Source organism: Pollachius pollachius (assembly GCF_949987615.1).
Source record: "Pollachius pollachius genome assembly, chromosome: 17".
In the NCBI taxonomy this organism is placed as follows: domain Eukaryota; kingdom Metazoa; phylum Chordata; class Actinopteri; order Gadiformes; family Gadidae; genus Pollachius; species Pollachius pollachius.
The window spans coordinates 7,418,533-7,435,857 of record NC_136950.1 but is presented as its reverse complement, the minus strand read 5'-3'; the positions used below and the strand labels follow the sequence as shown (position 1 = coordinate 7,435,857).

General features: G+C 41.8%; 2 protein-coding genes across 2 annotated transcripts in view; both read left to right on the top strand.

The window, feature by feature from the left end:
- Positions 1-10,107, top strand: part of LOC307088447 (cell adhesion molecule CEACAM5-like) — a 25,034-nt gene extending 14,927 nt beyond the window's left edge. Inside the window, exons 10-11 of the mRNA XM_079754342.1 lie at positions 68-1,731; positions 10,047-10,107. The gene's annotated coding sequence lies outside the window, so the exon portion shown is untranslated. The remainder of the gene's footprint in view (positions 1-67; positions 1,732-10,046) is intronic.
- Positions 7,624-17,325, top strand: LOC307088446 (cell adhesion molecule CEACAM5-like). The gene is made up of 14 exons (XM_079754341.1): positions 7,624-7,705; positions 7,858-7,960; positions 10,406-10,786; positions 10,960-11,178; positions 12,000-12,266; positions 12,564-12,830; positions 12,971-13,237; positions 13,378-13,644; positions 13,829-14,089; positions 14,279-14,533; positions 14,647-14,737; positions 14,815-14,872; positions 16,220-16,455; positions 16,565-17,325. The coding sequence occupies exons 2-14, from the start codon at positions 7,906-7,908 to the stop codon at positions 16,623-16,625; spliced, it is 2,685 nt and encodes an 894-aa protein (XP_079610467.1). The 5' UTR covers positions 7,624-7,705; positions 7,858-7,905; the 3' UTR covers positions 16,626-17,325.

The following is a 17,325-nucleotide window of genomic DNA, read 5'->3' as shown; positions in this document are numbered from 1 at the left end:
AAATACTATGGCAGAATAAAGACTAAATTCATGCATTACCATTCAACTTGAACATGTGTTTTTACAGGATATAGAGTTGTGGAGGGATGTCGTATGTTGGCCAACGCAGAAGTGAGCGTCGCCCTGGGAACCCGGAAGTGAGCTTTGCCCTAGGTTCCCTTGACAACAAGCCAACGGGTTTTTCCATTGGATTTTGGATTATTGCAGAAAATAAGCTTTGTGGCAAACACAAGTTTATGATACTCACGTTTTATTCAGCAAGATAATCTTTACCAATAAACACTACTTTTATGATTTTTGAAGCGTAAACGCAATCACCAGAAGTTTTTTAAGACACGTAAAAGCTTCAAAATTCACGAGTGGGGTATTTACTGATGTATTTTATGTCGTAGAACAAAACGTGTAAATCTCTTAAACTGGTGTTAACCACAGACCTTATTTCAGCCATCTAACCAAAAAACCCATTAAAAAAAACCTGTTGACTACGAGACGAGGGAACCGGACGTGCCAACATGCTAACAGATATCTGGGTTTTAGGACTCATTCCTGCGGCACTCTATTCTATCACTCGTTCAGTGGGCAATGTTGCTGCCTGTGTTTTGCTGCTGTAGATTTATGACAGATTTCTGTTATTCATTTTCAGGAATGCATTATCATTCTAATTTCTGAATTAGGCCTCTATGTGAAAGCTCACTTTGGATTATGGCACAAGGGATAGTTACATCAATCCTGTGTACAGGTACAAAAATATCATTCCATGGTATATCACATTAAAATAATTGATGAATTTACCAGATGACCTGAAAGCAAGTAGCCAGATCTTAGCCAGGTTTGAGAAATGCATTGACAGCGGCAACATTGAACCATACTGCAGCAAAATGGGATTCCTTTAGGATTGCTATTCTGTATCCCATCTGGCATATTGTGATGCAATGTGATGATACGCCAAATACTTTTGAAACAATTTTATTTCGAAAGATTACATTTACATGCACAGAATAACAAGGCAGCCCGTCGCCCTTTTCCGCAGTAGGGACGAGCTCTCTGAGTGGCCAACGACATGCGTTGCGACGTAGGCCGCATTGGTCGTGTTGGGCAAAATAACCTGCTGAGCACATCACATGTACATTATAAATATAGCTAACTCCTACCCTAGCTTAATGAGCACATCACATGGCAGTCACCTTATAATATAATCAACTTTTAACACATAACACATACATGAGAATATAGTCAGGTCAGGGCCAGAGCCAGGGCCCCATATCTCCTCCCGGCAGATGGTAGACACTCAGACAATGCACCAGTCATCCTCAAGGACGGGAGGACCACAACGGGTGATGCTCTGAAGCTCTCCCCCGTAAGGAGGAACACAAGAAGATATACATGCATACACTAGTGCCTGGGAACCAAGGTCAAGTAAAAACACACAGAACCACACACATCTCAAACGCACACACCTCATCACGAGGAGATACAGCATAAGACTGTATCACTCTGAGACTCTTCACCTTCTTCCGAAGCAGACCTTCCACGGAGGCGAAGCTCCGGACGAACCATCAGCGCTGATTAGGGACTTAGACATATTCGATTTCTCACGCTTATGACTCTGTATAACCGTTGCCACTTTACTTAATAAATCCAAGGTCCTCGTGCCGATAGACTTTATTACCTCTCCGTCTCATTTCATCTGGTCCAGTAACTAGACAGACCGTTTTTCCCAACAGTCGCCGTGTTGGTCGCTCGTCTGGCTGCTTTCAGTCACTGTGGTCGCTGGCTGGCTTGGTCGCTCAAAGTCTGTGGGCGGTCGTTAATCAGTTAATTTGCATGTTATTAACGGGTTTTTTGCGACAGTTGAACCTACTAGAAAGTCATGCTCTCTGGCGAAAGCTACCTACAGCTCTTTATTGCTTGATGAGCTTAGTGCGTTGCGGTGGAGATGTAAACGAACTCTCATCAGACACATTTTACCTTTAGCCTTGTAGGCATATTTATTGTATCGACAGGCGGGAGTAACGCAGCTGTGCTGCCACTCTCCTCGACATCGTCACATGTAATAAACTCAGACACCGGAACAGGTAGTGTAGGTGTCAGGTAACACAGAGGTAAGTTCAACACTGCCCTCTAATGGACACGATGAGTAAAGGCGTACAATAGTACTACACTTAACACCCCCACTCGCTCTTAGCTTATTGTAGTACATTATTTTTGATAGAAAATAAAACAACAAAAACACATTTTGGCACACTATATGCTTTTCTTGCACTCTAAGTGCCAAACAAATACTGAGCAAACTTTTTCAGCTGTAGCTTAGTGGCTGGTTTTGCCATCAAGTCAGCAATCATGTTGTCAGTAGGACAATAATCCAAACATATTCTCCCACTATTCAGTTTCACGTATGAAATGATATTTGATATCAATATGTTTGCACCTTTGTCGGTTTACTGGATTTCTAGCTAGTGCAATAGCTCCTTGGTTGTCATCGTAAACCTTGTTTTGTGCATACTGACACTTATCAATACCCTTGAGTAATCAATACCCTTGTTGCAAATACATACACTCCTGTATGGCTGACGCTAAGGCCATGTATTCTGCCTCGCAGGTAGACAGTGCAACTGTTGGTTGCTTTCGACTCTTCCATGAAATGAGTGCACTTTTCTCACTTAAACTGGCACAGTACCCTGTGGTGCTACGTCTGTCTGTGACCTCAGATGCCCAGTCAGCATCACTGTGGACTATTAGACCAAGTTCACCTGTGTCATCCTTTTTAAAACATAACCCACGGTCTATTGTACCTTTAAGATACCTGAACACGTGCTTTGCAGTGTTCCAATGCTCTTCACTTGGTTCAGCAAATTGCTGGGAACGTTTACTGACCACATAACTTAATTCTGGTCTAGTGCAAGTAGCCAAATAGATCAAACTTCCCACTGCCTCTCGATAGATCCTTGGATCTTCCATTTTGACAGCAATTGCTGTGTATTCGAGTTTTGACTCGCATGGGGTCTCTCTGGCCTTACAATCCTGCATCCAAAATCTGGAGAGGATTTTGTTCACATACCTGTGTTGTGACATTGTGACTTGATCCTCTGACTGTTTAAAATCCATCCCTAGAAAACTGTTTAATTTCCCCAGGTCTTTCATTTTAAACCTCTCAGTGAGCATCACTTTGACCTTGACCTTACGTGATGCTTACATTAACAAAAAAAATGTTTTTCATGCCTCATTCTGATATTTTTTGATTTCAACTGTTTTTAAATAATGACTACTTTTAATGTGTTGACTCCATCTATTGTCACGTTCTCCTGAGGAAGGTCTAGTCATAACACACACTTCTACATTAAGTAGATGTTTAGATATGAGTTTTCAAAAGGTTTAGCCAGTATTTAGAATCCTATAATGTGGGCCTGTGAAGCCCTTTGAGAATGTAACTGTGATTAAGAGCAACACAAATTGTTCTACTCAGGTCCCAATATCACTGTGGAAAAATGTCTGTTTAGTAAGATAAGGGATCTTTCATGCAACTTTTAGTAATCAAGTAAATAACGATTCATAGAACAAATGAGTATTGAAAGATAAAAATCAGATAAAAATAAGCCCAACTTTTTGTTTATATTTTTCATACTCAACCAACTTGATCAAAATTCAATGCTGGAAATGACTTGGTGTTTTGTTAAAATGTATCTGATTTCTTCCCAACAATATCATAACTGATTCGGAAAGCACTCATGCTCCTGCTCTTCTGGAGGTATTTTCAGTGGGGTTTTTTTTAATGTGGAGGGAGGGAGAGATTGATGAACGTATCCTTCCCTGGCTGGTGGATGCAAACATCTTGTCCAATAAGCAAAAGGCCTATATAGAGAGGCAAGGGATGAATGAACATGTGTTTTGTTTAAAAACGGCTATAGATGATTTCAAACATGAGAGTGCAAAATTCGATTACGTTTTTTTGGCTTCTGCGACGCGCTCGGAACTCTCCCGCGGAAGATCATGATAAGGGCTCTGGAGGAAATACACCTGCCCCAAGTGTACAGAGATATAATTAAAGACGTGTACAAAAGCTCCTTTATCTGGAACCCAGCTTTCTAGGCTTCCGTAAGAAAGCAAACGGCAAACTGGACACTCATGCCGCCGGTTTTGGGTTAGATCTGACTGGCCTGATCTCAACAATCTCTGCAACTGGACTGGTGTTCACTTGCTGCGGTCTGGAGTCGATACCACACACGTTATACCTTATGAAATAATGATTAAGGATAAAAACATCACTGTGACCGCAACAGCACTGGAAGACGATCTGCGGTGCTCAGCTCCAACTGGAAACAGCCGCGCGTCTCTGCTGTCCATCAAACATCAGCAGCGTCAGAGACATTGGAGGGGACTCAACCTCCAAGGAAAGCTAGCCTGTATCCTTTGTGCAGACCACTCCATTTCACATACCATTTTTCACAAATTTTCCATTGATGAAGACATACACATTTTCACAGTCAAAGCGAGGCTTAAGGGATTCCCAACAAAGTTGAACCTGTCAATCTGGTACCCTCGTTCCTACTCACCATTCTGTTTACATCACATTATCGAATCCATGTCACACATATTAAACTGCTGCCATTTTTACAAAGGTCTTTATGTATCCAGGCATGATAGGTTTGAGGACATTATATCAGATATTTTACCATCCTTTTGTATTTTACCACCAACAGTGTCAATGCATGTTTTCCAGGTGCTTGGCAGAAACGTCTGTGTTCTCTAATATAAATGCCACCAGGCCTGATATTATGATCATTGATGAGAACATTAGAAAAGTGTTCATTCTGGAAGTAGGATGCTGTTTTGATTTGAGTCTAGAGGTGGCTTACTTTAACAAAGCTGGTCTAATATCACCCTCTTGTACAAAAAATATCGGGCCTTGGCTACAAATGTCAATTCCTGGTTTTTATCTTTGGCAGCCTGGGCCACGTGCATAGGCTTGTCATTAGGGGTCTCAGGATATTTGACTTTACAAAAGCAAGGGCAAAACAACTTGCCTAATACTGCTCAATATCCTCCATAGGTGAAGGTGTTGTTGTCATCAGACACACATTGCTGGATCATGCCTGAACAATGTTTTGTATCTGTAACATTTACGTTCCTATGTACACTTATTATGAACTGCGGACATAAATAAAGAATTTAAAATGTGTGAGAGTGTGAGTGTGTGTGTGTTCAGCTGCCTCACTGTGTGTGCATAAGGATTGTGTACTTCCCAGGAAAGAAGGCAACCAATTCTTAGAAACAACTCTTCTAGTACCCATCAATTCAAGTTACAATTGTAGTTAACCAAGGTTTAACCAAGGTTAAAAACGGCTATAGATGATTTCAAACATGAGAGTGCAAAATTCGATTACGTTTTTTTGGCTTCTGCGACGCGCTCGGAACTCTCCCGCGGAAGATCATGATAAGGGCTCTGGAGGAAATACACCTGCCCCAAGTGTACAGAGATATAATTAAAGACGTGTACAAAAGCTCCTTTATCTGGAACCCAGCTTTCTAGGCTTCCGTAAGAAAGCAAACGGCAAACTGGACACTCATGCCGCCGGTTTTGGGTTAGATCTGACTGGCCTGATCTCAACAATCTCTGCAACTGGACTGGTGTTCACTTGCTGCGGTCTGGAGTCGATACCACACACATTACACCTTATGAAATAATGATTAAGGATAAAAACATCACTGTGACCGCAACAGCACTGGAAGACGATCTGCGGTGCTCAGCTCCAACTGGAAACAGCCGCGCGTCTCTGCTGTCCATCAAACATCAGCAGCGTCAGAGACATTGGAGGGGACTCAACCTCCAAGGAAAGCTAGCCTGTATCCTTTGTGCAGACCACTCCATTTCACATACCATTTTTCACAAATTTTCCATTGATGAAGACATACACATTTTCACAGTCAAAGCGAGGCTTAAGGGATTCCCAACAAAGTTAAACCTGTCAATCTGGTACCCTCGTTCCTACTCACCATTCTGTTTACATCACATTATCGAATCCATGTCACACATATTAAACTGCTGCCATTTTTACAAAGGTCTTTATGTATCCAGGCATGATAGGTTTGAGGACATTATATCAGATATTTTACCATCCTTTTGTATTTTACCACCAACAGTGTCAATGCATGTTTTCCAGGTGCTTGGCAGAAACGTCTGTGTTCTCTAATATAAATGCCACCAGGCCTGATATTATGATCATTGATGAGAACATTAGAAAAGTGTTCATTCTGGAAGTAGGATGCTGTTTTGATTTGAGTCTAGAGGTGGCTTACTTTAACAAAGCTGGTCTAATATCACCCTCTTGTACAAAAAATATCGGGCCTTGGCTACAAATGTCAATTCCTGGTTTTTATCTTTGGCAGCCTGGGCCACGTGCATAGGCTTGTCATTAGGGGTCTCAGGATATTTGACTTTACAAAAGCAAGGGCAAAACAACTTGCCTAATACTGCTCAATATCCTCCATAGGTGAAGGTGTTGTTGTCATCAGACACACATTGCTGGATCATGCCTGAACAATGTTTTGTATCTGTAACATTTACGTTCCTATGTACACTTATTATGAACTGCGGACATAAATAAAGAATTTAAAATGTGTGAGAGTGTGAGTGTGTGTGTGTTCAGCTGCCTCACTGTGTGTGCATAAGGATTGTGTACTTCCCAGGAAAGAAGGCAACCAATTCTTAGAAACAACTCTTCTAGTACCCATCAATTCAAGTTACAATTGTAGTTAACCAAGGTTTATGTTGGTTACAGCCCAGGTTTAATTATGTACTATCTAGAAATTAAATTTGTTCATAGCTACACCCATTTATAAAAGGTTATGGTACAAGTTTGTGTTGATTGCATGGAAAAGAGAATAATCTATTACAAATGATATGGTAAGAGTCTGTAATACCATGGAAACAAACAAGGCTTCCTTTTACAGTACAGTTTCAGCTTACTTACGGGGTAAATTGTCATGTTTTACTTAGTAATGTTGCAGAACATATAAGGTTATGGTAAGGACATGTTAATACCATTGAAACAAATAAGGCTTCTTAACCAGTTGTTAAGAAGATGTACCATGACACTAGAGGAAAACTGTTCCTGCAGCGGTTGTTACCAGGTAAGTATTGCTGTAATTTTTCAACTTAAATAAAAACAATTCAGTAGTTTCTGACGTAAATCGAATAAACCTTTTATAAATGGGTGTAGCTATGAACAATAACTAAATAAGAAATAGTATTTTATTGGAAAGTACTATGTTAATTTCTAGATAGTACATAATTAAACCTGGGCTGTTACCAACATAAACCTTGGATAACTACAATTGTAACTTGAATTGATGGGTACTAGAAGAGTTGTTTCTACGAATTTGTTGCCTACTTTCCTGGGAAGTACACAATTATATCTTATTACCAACCGAGTTATTACCATCCTAAAACAGTTACAACTACACGGTCCTCAGTTGAGTTGATGGGTAATAGTGGAGGTTTTTCTTAGTACTTAAGCTGTAGTTCCTAATTAGGGGACTGTAAAAGGAAGGGTTACCAGACACGGTAGTTCCCAGGCTTCTGTTCCTTTTTCTGCAAATCATGGTGTGAAGAGGAAGAAAGTCTTTCAATATTTGTGGTGTCTGTTCAGCTAACTGCATGATGAACTGGAACAGCAGACTAGATGTCAGACCAGCTTTCTGCTCTACAGTAAGAATTTTTATTTTCTTAACTTAATTTCAATGCTTAACAAATGTAATTCCTAGAGTAATACATCATTTTAAAAAGTGTTAAAAACAGATGTATTTCTCATAGTATGAGCTATTTTATTTTATTTTCTAGCTTTAAGTTTTATTTTCTAGGTTCAAATACCTCCCAGAACAACAGAGTGAGAGAGGAGAGGCCTCACTATGGATTTAAGATCAGCAGCAAGAGGATTTCTAGCATTTCTTCTTTCAGTACCAGGTTGGTTCATTTAAATTGTTAACATTTAGTTGAACTGTTTCAATGACAAGACGACCAAGCAACTGGAACGAGGAGAGGGTGAAACCACAGCATGATGAAGATAGAAGAATAGTAAATATTACATTAAAGAATCACCCTCTAGAACGTATGGTTAAACTCTGTTTACAGTGGATGTATCGAGATGCACACAGCCTTTGGCCGTGTTCTGTAATATTCTAGAACACTCCGGGTGCTCCGGCGGGAGTCTTGAAGCTCTATATCTAAATAATATCATATTATACATATAAATCTATATAATCTCGGACGACTGCGTCGTGTTCTCCGACGTCTCTGGTTCTTCCACGTCCACATCAATCTGAAGTAGACTGACCCACAACATGGGGGAGAAAGGGATTGTTTCCCGCTTGAGCCCCACTCTTCGCTGCCGAGGAACCACAGCCTCGGCAGCAGGCAGCAGGCAGCGCCGAGGCGTTGGTCCCTCGGCAGCGGGCAGCGGGGAGTGGGAAGCGGGGCTCAAGCAGGAGACAATCCCTTTCTCTCCATGTCGTGGTTCAGTTACTTCAGGGAGTAAAAGCCAAAGTTCCTTTCCCCCAATTCCTTCTCAACCATGGCTGAGATAACCCCCACTACGAGTCTTGTTGTGGAAATACCACAGACGAGAGTCCGACGTGTTAGGCGCCATAACACCAACTGCAGAACGGTTATCTAAATAACAAAGAAGTGTACAACAATTGCGTTACAGTCCTGGAGCTCTATATCTAAATAATATCATATACTGTATATCTATATCATGTACTACATATTATCATGGCCAAAAGCTGTGTGCGCCTCCAGACGAATGAGAAAAGGCTGCGTCGGCAGTGTTGGGAAAGTTCACTTTCTACGTGAACTAGGTCAAAGTTCAGTTCACAAATTTTAAAATGAACTAGTTCAGTTAAACGTTCGTAATTCAAAATTTTGAACTAAGTTCACAGTTCCAAACAATGAACTAGTTCATAGTCTCTTTTTTTCAATATGTTGCTGTGAGCTATTCGTTTTTTCCAGTATTTTAAACATTGAGCCCCCTTTGTCGTTTTTCTAGGATGAAATAGAGTGGTTGAATCAAGTATCGTAGCGAAATACAGTTTCTATCATGTTTTATTGCACATTTAGCGCATTTTGTAAATCCCATTGATTTCTGTTGGAAGACTCATTGCTCGTTGGCCAGAAACGGAAAGGGGGGGGGTGTTCACGTTTGGTTGTTGTCTTTTCTCTCGGTTCTAGCCATTCTGAGGAGACGGAGAACCAAGCGAAAAGACTACAACCAAACGTGAACAGCCCCCCTTTCCGTTTCCGGCCAACAAGCAATGATTCTATGAGGTATTCTAGTCCGCTGAGCTATGAGCCAGACAGCTAACATTATGGATTGTCCATATTTATAATTCGAAATTCGTCTCAGCCTTTATACCACAGATACTCTAGGGTCTATAGCATAAAATCACGTTGTCTGATTGCAGTTTAATTCATTTTCCACAATTTCACAGCTCTCGTTTTGAAGAATAATCACTGCGCCATTCGTTTCAATGGGAATCGCGCCGGTCTATACTTTAAAAATTAAGCGTACATATTTATAATTTGAGATTCCTCCGGCCTTTATACGACAGATACTATAGGGTCTATAGCATATAACCGCGTTTTCTGATTACAGTTCAATGTAACAGTAAGCTGGCAACACCACAACTGCAAATTAACCACAGAGATTACCATCAAACAACACGGACAAACAACATCAGACAACCGGTCAAACAACACGGCGATCTGCGCGCGCATCCGCCGTGTTGATAAACAAATAACCCCCATATTGAACGAAGTTAGACCAAGTGAGCGTGCCGTTCACAGACACCAGAATGAATGAGTTCACAGTAACGTTCATCAGGCAGTAATACAGTTCGTTCAGTTCTCGTTCGCCCAAAATATGAGCGACTTTATGAACTATCGTTCAATGAACTATCGTTCATTGTCTCATTGGCGGGCCAAATTCTCTGGCCAAATTCCAAATCAGCGAGCCTGAGCTTCCATTTTTTCCAAAGGTGATTAGCATACCTAGTGCTCGTTTTACACCGAACACAAGTTTTAGCCACTGGCGGACGATAGGCAGGCTAGGGGAACTCATTAATGTTAGAAAACCTCAAAAAGTTAGATTTTCATGCCAGGGGACCTTTAATCAGTTAGTGTGGTGTAATAAATTCGGGGGGGGGGGGGTTGAACCTGATACCTCCCGTGGCTAAGCTGTTAGTGTCACATGATGTTCTGGAACGTTCCTCTCACAGCTCAGTGGTCAGCATGTATCTGTAGTTTCCATCTCCACCCACCAGCCTCCATCTCTTCATGTATCTTCTGATCTGTTCATCAGGTGAACCTCTGTGTCTTGTTCATTCTCAATGAGATGTGTTTGTTTTTTCACAGCGCTTCAGGGTAATGATGACTGGATAGTTACTTACTCGTCTAGTAATGTCTGCGCTTTAATAGGAGCAATGGTTGACATCAGCTGCACTTATGAATACCCTGAAAACGTACAGTACCGCCCGACCACAGTAAATGCAACGTGGTTTACTAAAGGAGACAACTATCAGCCAGTTGATCTGAAACACGATACAGACTACACAAGTCGTGTTGAATCCAGCTGTGGAGCGGTCAGCTGTACCAGGTCCAGATGTCATGGAACATGTTCCCTGAGAATCAAAGACCTGGAACAGAGTGACTCTGCTGTCTACAAGTTTAGGTTCACAACAAACCAACCAGGTGGGGAATATACTGGGGACCCTGGAGTGACGTTATCTGTAACAGGTAAACTATGATGAGTCTAGTGTGTGTGTGTGTGTGTGTGTTTGTGTGTGGTTATTTTTGTGTGTGTGTGTGTGTGTGGTTATTTTTGTGTGTGTGTGTGTGTGGGTTCGAGAAGGTTTAAATGTTATCTTTTTTATTTAGAATAATTGTGTGTAATTTGTTCTCTGAACCAGACCTCCAGGTGAAGGTGTCCTTTCCTTACCCTACCAGTCCTACCTGGGCAGACCTGGAGTGTCACAGTATGTGTGGTCTAGCTGGTGACCCTCCCTACATCTGGTTCAGGAATGGACAGAATGTAGGACAGGGAGTGAACTACAGGGTCGACATTCAGTCTGAAGAGAGCTATTCATGTGCTGTTGAAGGATACGAACTTCTCCGCTCTCCTTTAGTGTGTAAGTCCCCTCAATAGTACACAGACATGATTCCAGATGTAATGGACCCTTTAGGGTACAGAGCTACATGTTGCCATGAACCAGTGCAGACTCCGTTCAAAACGGACCTGTTCAGAATGGTATTGTATTGTATTGTACCTGTATTGCTGCTTGAAGCTTCCTCGAGAGTTGCTCATTTAAAATACTTCACACTCGACACGGCACTTCCTGTGTTCACAGTAACACACCGACCACGTGAGAAGTTGATAAAGGACATGCAGACATAAAGAGACACTTCTAGTTATTGTTAGACTAATATAATGGTTGTGCATCCAGCATCCAAGTACCGTGACCAAGTGAACTGCTGAACTGCAGTCCTGAAGCCCCGCCCTGCTGCTGCACAGTTTAGTTCAAAGTGTGTTAATATTGAACGTGTCCTGTGTCCAAATAAGACAACACTGCACTTCCTCAACTCTCAGGAATACTCACCACAAGCATGAAGCATAGCAGATGAACGGTCCTAGAGATATACAGAGGACATCCATCCATACATTCGTAAACACACACACATACAGACATTGCATACATTCATACATACATACACACACACACACACACACAGACACAGACAAACATACATACATACATACATACATACATACATACGCACGCACGCACGCACGCACGCGCACACACACACACACACACACACACACACACACACACACACACACGCACATACATACAAACATACATGCATTCCTCGCTTTATCGTTAGAAGGACTCAATCTGCTGGTATTAATGATTAATGATGATAATTAATGAAATGTAACTATTAACAGACCCTCCAAAGACCCCCTCAGTGACCGTGAGTCCCTCTGGTGAAATAAAGGAGGGCAGTTCAGTGACTCTGAGCTGCAGCAGTGATGCCAACCCAGCAGCTAACTACACCTGGTACAAGGTTGATACAGATCGTTATTCTAGACCCATGAACCAGGGACCACAGCTCATTTTTAGCTACATCCAGTCTGCAGACTCTGGACAATACTACTGTCTAGCTCAGACTGAGCTAAGGACAAAATCTGAGTTCATCTATATAACCATGAAATGTGAGTAAAACGTATATTTAACATATTACAGATGTTATAAAATAAATATTTGAATCTTGTCCACATTAAGTTAATTTTGTAATAAATCCATGAACATTTTTATTATCATTAATATTGTCATGAATATAATTGTACATGCTGTTGTAAATGTTTCTATGTGTCTCCAGATGGGCAGTAGATATGTAGTAGTGTTTTATTTGTATAAAAAATATTCTGTAACATACTGGCATTTTACTTAATGCTAAACACGGTTTCATAACTTCAGGAAGAATATTGATGATTTTGTATTCATAACAGACGCTCCAAAGACCCCCTCAATGACCGTGAGTCCCTCTGGTGAAATAAAGGAGGGCAGATCAGTGACTCTGAGCTGCAGCAGTGATGCCAAACCAGCAGCTACCTACACCTGGTACAAAGTTGATAGAGATGGTTCCTCCAGGTACGTGAACCAGGGACCACAGCTCATCTTTAGATCCATCCGATCTTCGGACTCTGGACAATATCGCTGTGACGCTCAGAATGAGCTAGGGAAAGAATATGTCTACAACTCTATTGACGTCAAATGTGAGTAAAACATAACACAAAATGACCTTAACTGTGTTACCATTAATTAATAACCCAAACTTTGCCGCAATGTGATATTCATTTCATTATTACTGTCACGAATATAAATGGTGTTTTTACATGTTTCTATGTGTCTCCAGATGGGCCTAAACTCACATCTGTGTTATCGAGTCCTTCTGGTGAAATAAAGGAGGGCAGTTCAGTGACTCTGAGCTGCAGCAGTGATGCCAACCCAGCAGCTAAGTACACCTGGTACAAAGTTGATAGAGATGGTTCCTCCAGGTACGTGAACCAGGGACCACAGCTCATCTTTAGATCCATCCGATCTTCGGACTCTGGACAATATCGCTGTGACGCTCAGAATGAGCTGGGGAAAGAATATGTCTACAACTCTATTGATGTCAAATGTGAGTAAAACATAACACAAAATGACCTTAACTGTGTTACCATTAATTAATAACCCAAACTTTGCCACAATGTGATATTCATTTCATTATTACTGTCACGAATATAAATGGTGTTTTTACATGTTTCTATGTGTCTCCAGATGGGCCTAAACTCACATCTGTGTTATCGAGTTCTTCTGGTGAAATAAAGGAGGGCAGTTCAGTGACTCTGAGCTGCAGAAGTGATGCCAACCCAGCAGCTAAGTACACCTGGTACAAGGTTGATATAGACGGTTCCTCCAGGTACGTGAACCAGGGACCCCAGCTCAACTTTAGATCCATCCGATCTTCGGACTCTGGACAATATCGCTGTGACGCTCGGAATGAACTAAGGAAAAAATCTGTCACCAAGTCTATTGATGTTAAATGTGAGTAAACAAAATACACAATAAAATGAGCTCAAATATTTCAACATTTATGATTAACCCAAACTTCTCCACTTTGTGATTTTCATTATCATTAACACTGTCATGAATATAAATGTAAGATCTCTTATACTGTTTTTATATGTTTCTTTGTGTCTCAAGACGTGAGCTTTTTTGTTCATGACAGACGCTCCAAAGACCCCCACAGTGACCGTGAGTCCCTTTGGTGAAATAAAGGAGGGCAGTTCAGTGACTCTGAGCTGCAGCAGTGATGCCAACCCAGCAGCTAACTACACCTGGTTCAAGAACAACCAACCTCTGCTCTGGGGACCAAGTCAACCTCATACCTTGCCCTCAGTCCGCCCTGAAGACAGAGGAACGTACCGCTGTCACGCAGAGAACAAATACGGACATCTGAGCTCTAACTCGATATTCTTAAATGTTACATGTGAGTTGAAAATCTGATTAATATGTACAAAACTTGGTATATCTTGTCTTTAAAATGTAGAGCTGGTATTCATGTATAACTGATTGCCTGTAAACAACTATGACTCCCTTATCATAATGGCACTGCAGTTGTTGCTAAACAAGGTTTCACAACTTAAGGATTGATAATGTTATTTTGTGTTCATGACAGATGCTCCAAAGACCCCCTCAGTGACCGTGAGTCCCTCTGGTGAAATAGAGGAGGGCAGTTCAGTGACTCTGAGCTGCAGCAGTGATGCCAACCCAGCAGCTAACTACACCTGGTTTAAGATCCGTGAAGACTCAGTGAAAGAATTAGGACAGAACTACACCATTACTAATATCACATCTGTGCTTGGGGGAAACTATTACTGCCAAGCACATAATGCAATCGGACATCAAAACTCCACCTTTTTGATAATTAAAGGTAATTTCTCATTTTAAACCTTTTAAATAGTCGGAGGCACACAGTTAAACATTTGCCTATTTATGTTGCATTTTGCCATCAGTGTTTGAAATCAATGTTTGACTATGTTCCAGTGATTTCATCATCATCACATTCAGCAATGGTAGCTGGAACCATTGTTGTCCTACTGGCCACCATACTCCTCCTCGTCTTCCTCTGGATGAGGTGAGATATTCTATCTTTCTTGTTTCACATTCCTTCACTTCTCCTGGTGCTTCTCATCTCTTTGTCCTCTTCTCCAGAAGAAAGAGGGCCTCCAGTAAAGCATGTGGACAGGGAGGAAGGCCAGATACCGTGGAGGTGAGACACAGGAAGCCATTTATTACTAACCCATCTTTTACTAAGACAGACAATGGATTATGAATCTCAAACGACTGCGTCGGGTTCTCCAACGTCTCTGGTTCTCCCACTTCCACATCAATCCGTAGTAGACTGAACCGCCACATGGAGGAGAAAGGGATTGTTTTCCGTGATTGTTGCCGGTGATTGTTTCCCGCCGGAGCCCCGCTGCCCGCTGCCCGCTGCCCGCTGCCTGCTGCCCGCTGCCTGCTGCCCACTGCCGCGAGGCACCACCAGCAAGGGGCCACCAGCAGGGCGGCACCGCGGGGCGCCGCCGTGGGGCAAATCAGCGCCTGAGCTTTGTTTTTTCAAAGGCAGAGCAGGATAGCTAGTGTTCGTTTTACACCTAACGCCATTTCTAGATACTGGGGAACCATAGGCAGGCTATGGGAACTCATATTAATGTTAGAAAACCTCATGAATTAACCATTAAGAAACTGATCGCTGCCGTCAAAATGATTTCACAAGAGACTGTACCTTACTGGGCGATTCTACAAATTTGAAAACTCCAACAACCTCTTTGGTCGTTGTAAAGTTCAATCAGTGTTCTGTGATTTATCAACTGAATGAGGAGCCAACGCTGTTGATGAAGTATCATTTCTATCCAAAACATAGCTATGCCAAAGCTGAAGATAAAGATGTTGTGCTTTGAGACAGGGGAAGGGATATTTGGGGTGGGAGACAGAGGTCTAGTAGGGAGGAGGATGAAAACAGGATGAAGGCGAATACACATAAATTGTTTGATCAGCTCATCAAGTGTAGTTGAGGGATAGAGACTGGTGTCTGGCAGGGAAAAGGTGTCTTCAACTAGCAGTGGGGTCAGAGACAGGGCTCTGGCAGCGAGGCGAAAAACAGCATGAGGTAAAACCGCATCTAACAGTTTAAAAATAAATACAATCCTCAACAGTCCTCCATCTGAGACTTGGATTTAAGAGTCACGACTTGTCATGTATGCTAAAAGCTGTTAATCTAGGGAGGGATCTAGGGTGAGATCTAGGGTGAGATCACAAAGGGTGAGAGGAAAAACTGGGATCTTGGGAGACTTCTGCCAGCGAACAGAATGAGAAGATTGGTGAATTTAAGTACAGATGTCTAAATTTGTTTTAAAGAAGCAAATCAAGATGTTGTACAGACTTAAAAAATGTTTTAGGAGCTGAACGGATAGAGGAAAGCTTGCAGTAAGTTAGTGAGGCCTACAGCAGCCTGCATGGTGAGACCACTATTCACCACCAAGGGTCTCTAGATGACTGTTTCCAGGAAGTGTAAAGTGTTTTCTAAATTATCTCTTCTTTCCTCACTCCCCGATAGCCACTTCCTGTTCCTGTGTATGGAAACGTCTCAGCTCTGACCAATCAATTGGCTCCTGCAGCACAGAGAGAACCAATAGAAGAGCAGGATGAACATCACTATGCCAGCATCCACACCTCTCGCTCAGAGAACCCGGAAGTGCCTCGCTGTTGGGTTGGCTCTCGTGCCCAATCAGACCAGGCAGATGCAGTCTTTTACTCTGTGGTCAACATTAAGAGACCCAACGCTGTCCCTGGGTAAGCTTCTCTTGGTATTTCTAAAGAGGAAATATAATCTACATTTTGGAACTTTATCAACCCAATGGATCTGCTTTACAAGGTGACTAAATTTCTTTCTTTTTTTCAGAGAGAGTGACCAGACAGAGGCGGCAGAAATCTCAGTGTTGTACAGCACCATCAAAATATAACCCAGAGATTGAACCAGTTGTGGCAGCAGGATTTAAATAGTTGGTCTAGGTAGTGTCTCATCCATTTAGTTGAACAGGACAATATGCTTGCTGCATTTATTTTGTTATTTGTTTTTTTAAAAGGGAAAATGCACATCAATTGACATTTTTAGTTTACACTCAAAATGTAAATGTGCCAGAGTAAGCAAAAAGCTCATTTTCATCTGTTCATCTGCATATCCTATGGTGCTTAATTACCTGGACTGATACATGATCTGATGAATCTTGATTTTATTTGACTTATTTACTAGATTGTTTATGTTCTACTTGTGATGGCCCCAGCGAGGCCACATCTTATCTAAGGCCTCTTGCTCTGTTGGATATAGCTCTGCTTCATCGCTACCACCTGCTGGTTACCAGGATGTACTGCACCTGAGAGGGTTTGTCTTAACGATACCAGCTGCTGGTTACCAGAATGTACTGCTTCTGTGAGGGGATGTCTTAAACGGTACCACCTGCTGTTTACCAGGATGTACTGCACCTGTGAGGAGAGATCTTAAGGGACAATACCTGTCTGGGTTAGTTAGCTAACCATCCTTGTCGTCTCCTGGCTGCACTAAAAAAATATTATATTTACAGAGGATTGCCCCTGTTCATTATCTTTTTTCACATTTTAATCAAACAAAAATGTACACCAACTCTTTGTGGGACCCAAACAGAA

Bases quoted from the DNA above. Each gene is read 5' to 3' on its own strand.
- LOC307088446 (XM_079754341.1), top strand. From the start codon at position 7,906: ATGGATTTAAGATCAGCAGCAAGAGGATTTCTAGCATTTCTTCTTTCA. The intron at 7,961-10,405 runs GTTGGTTCATTT...GTTTTTTCACAG, and splicing joins ATTTCTTCTTTCAGTACCAG to CGCTTCAGGGTAATGATGAC. The intron at 14,090-14,278 runs GTGAGTTGAAAA...TGTTCATGACAG, and splicing joins GATATTCTTAAATGTTACAT to ATGCTCCAAAGACCCCCTCA.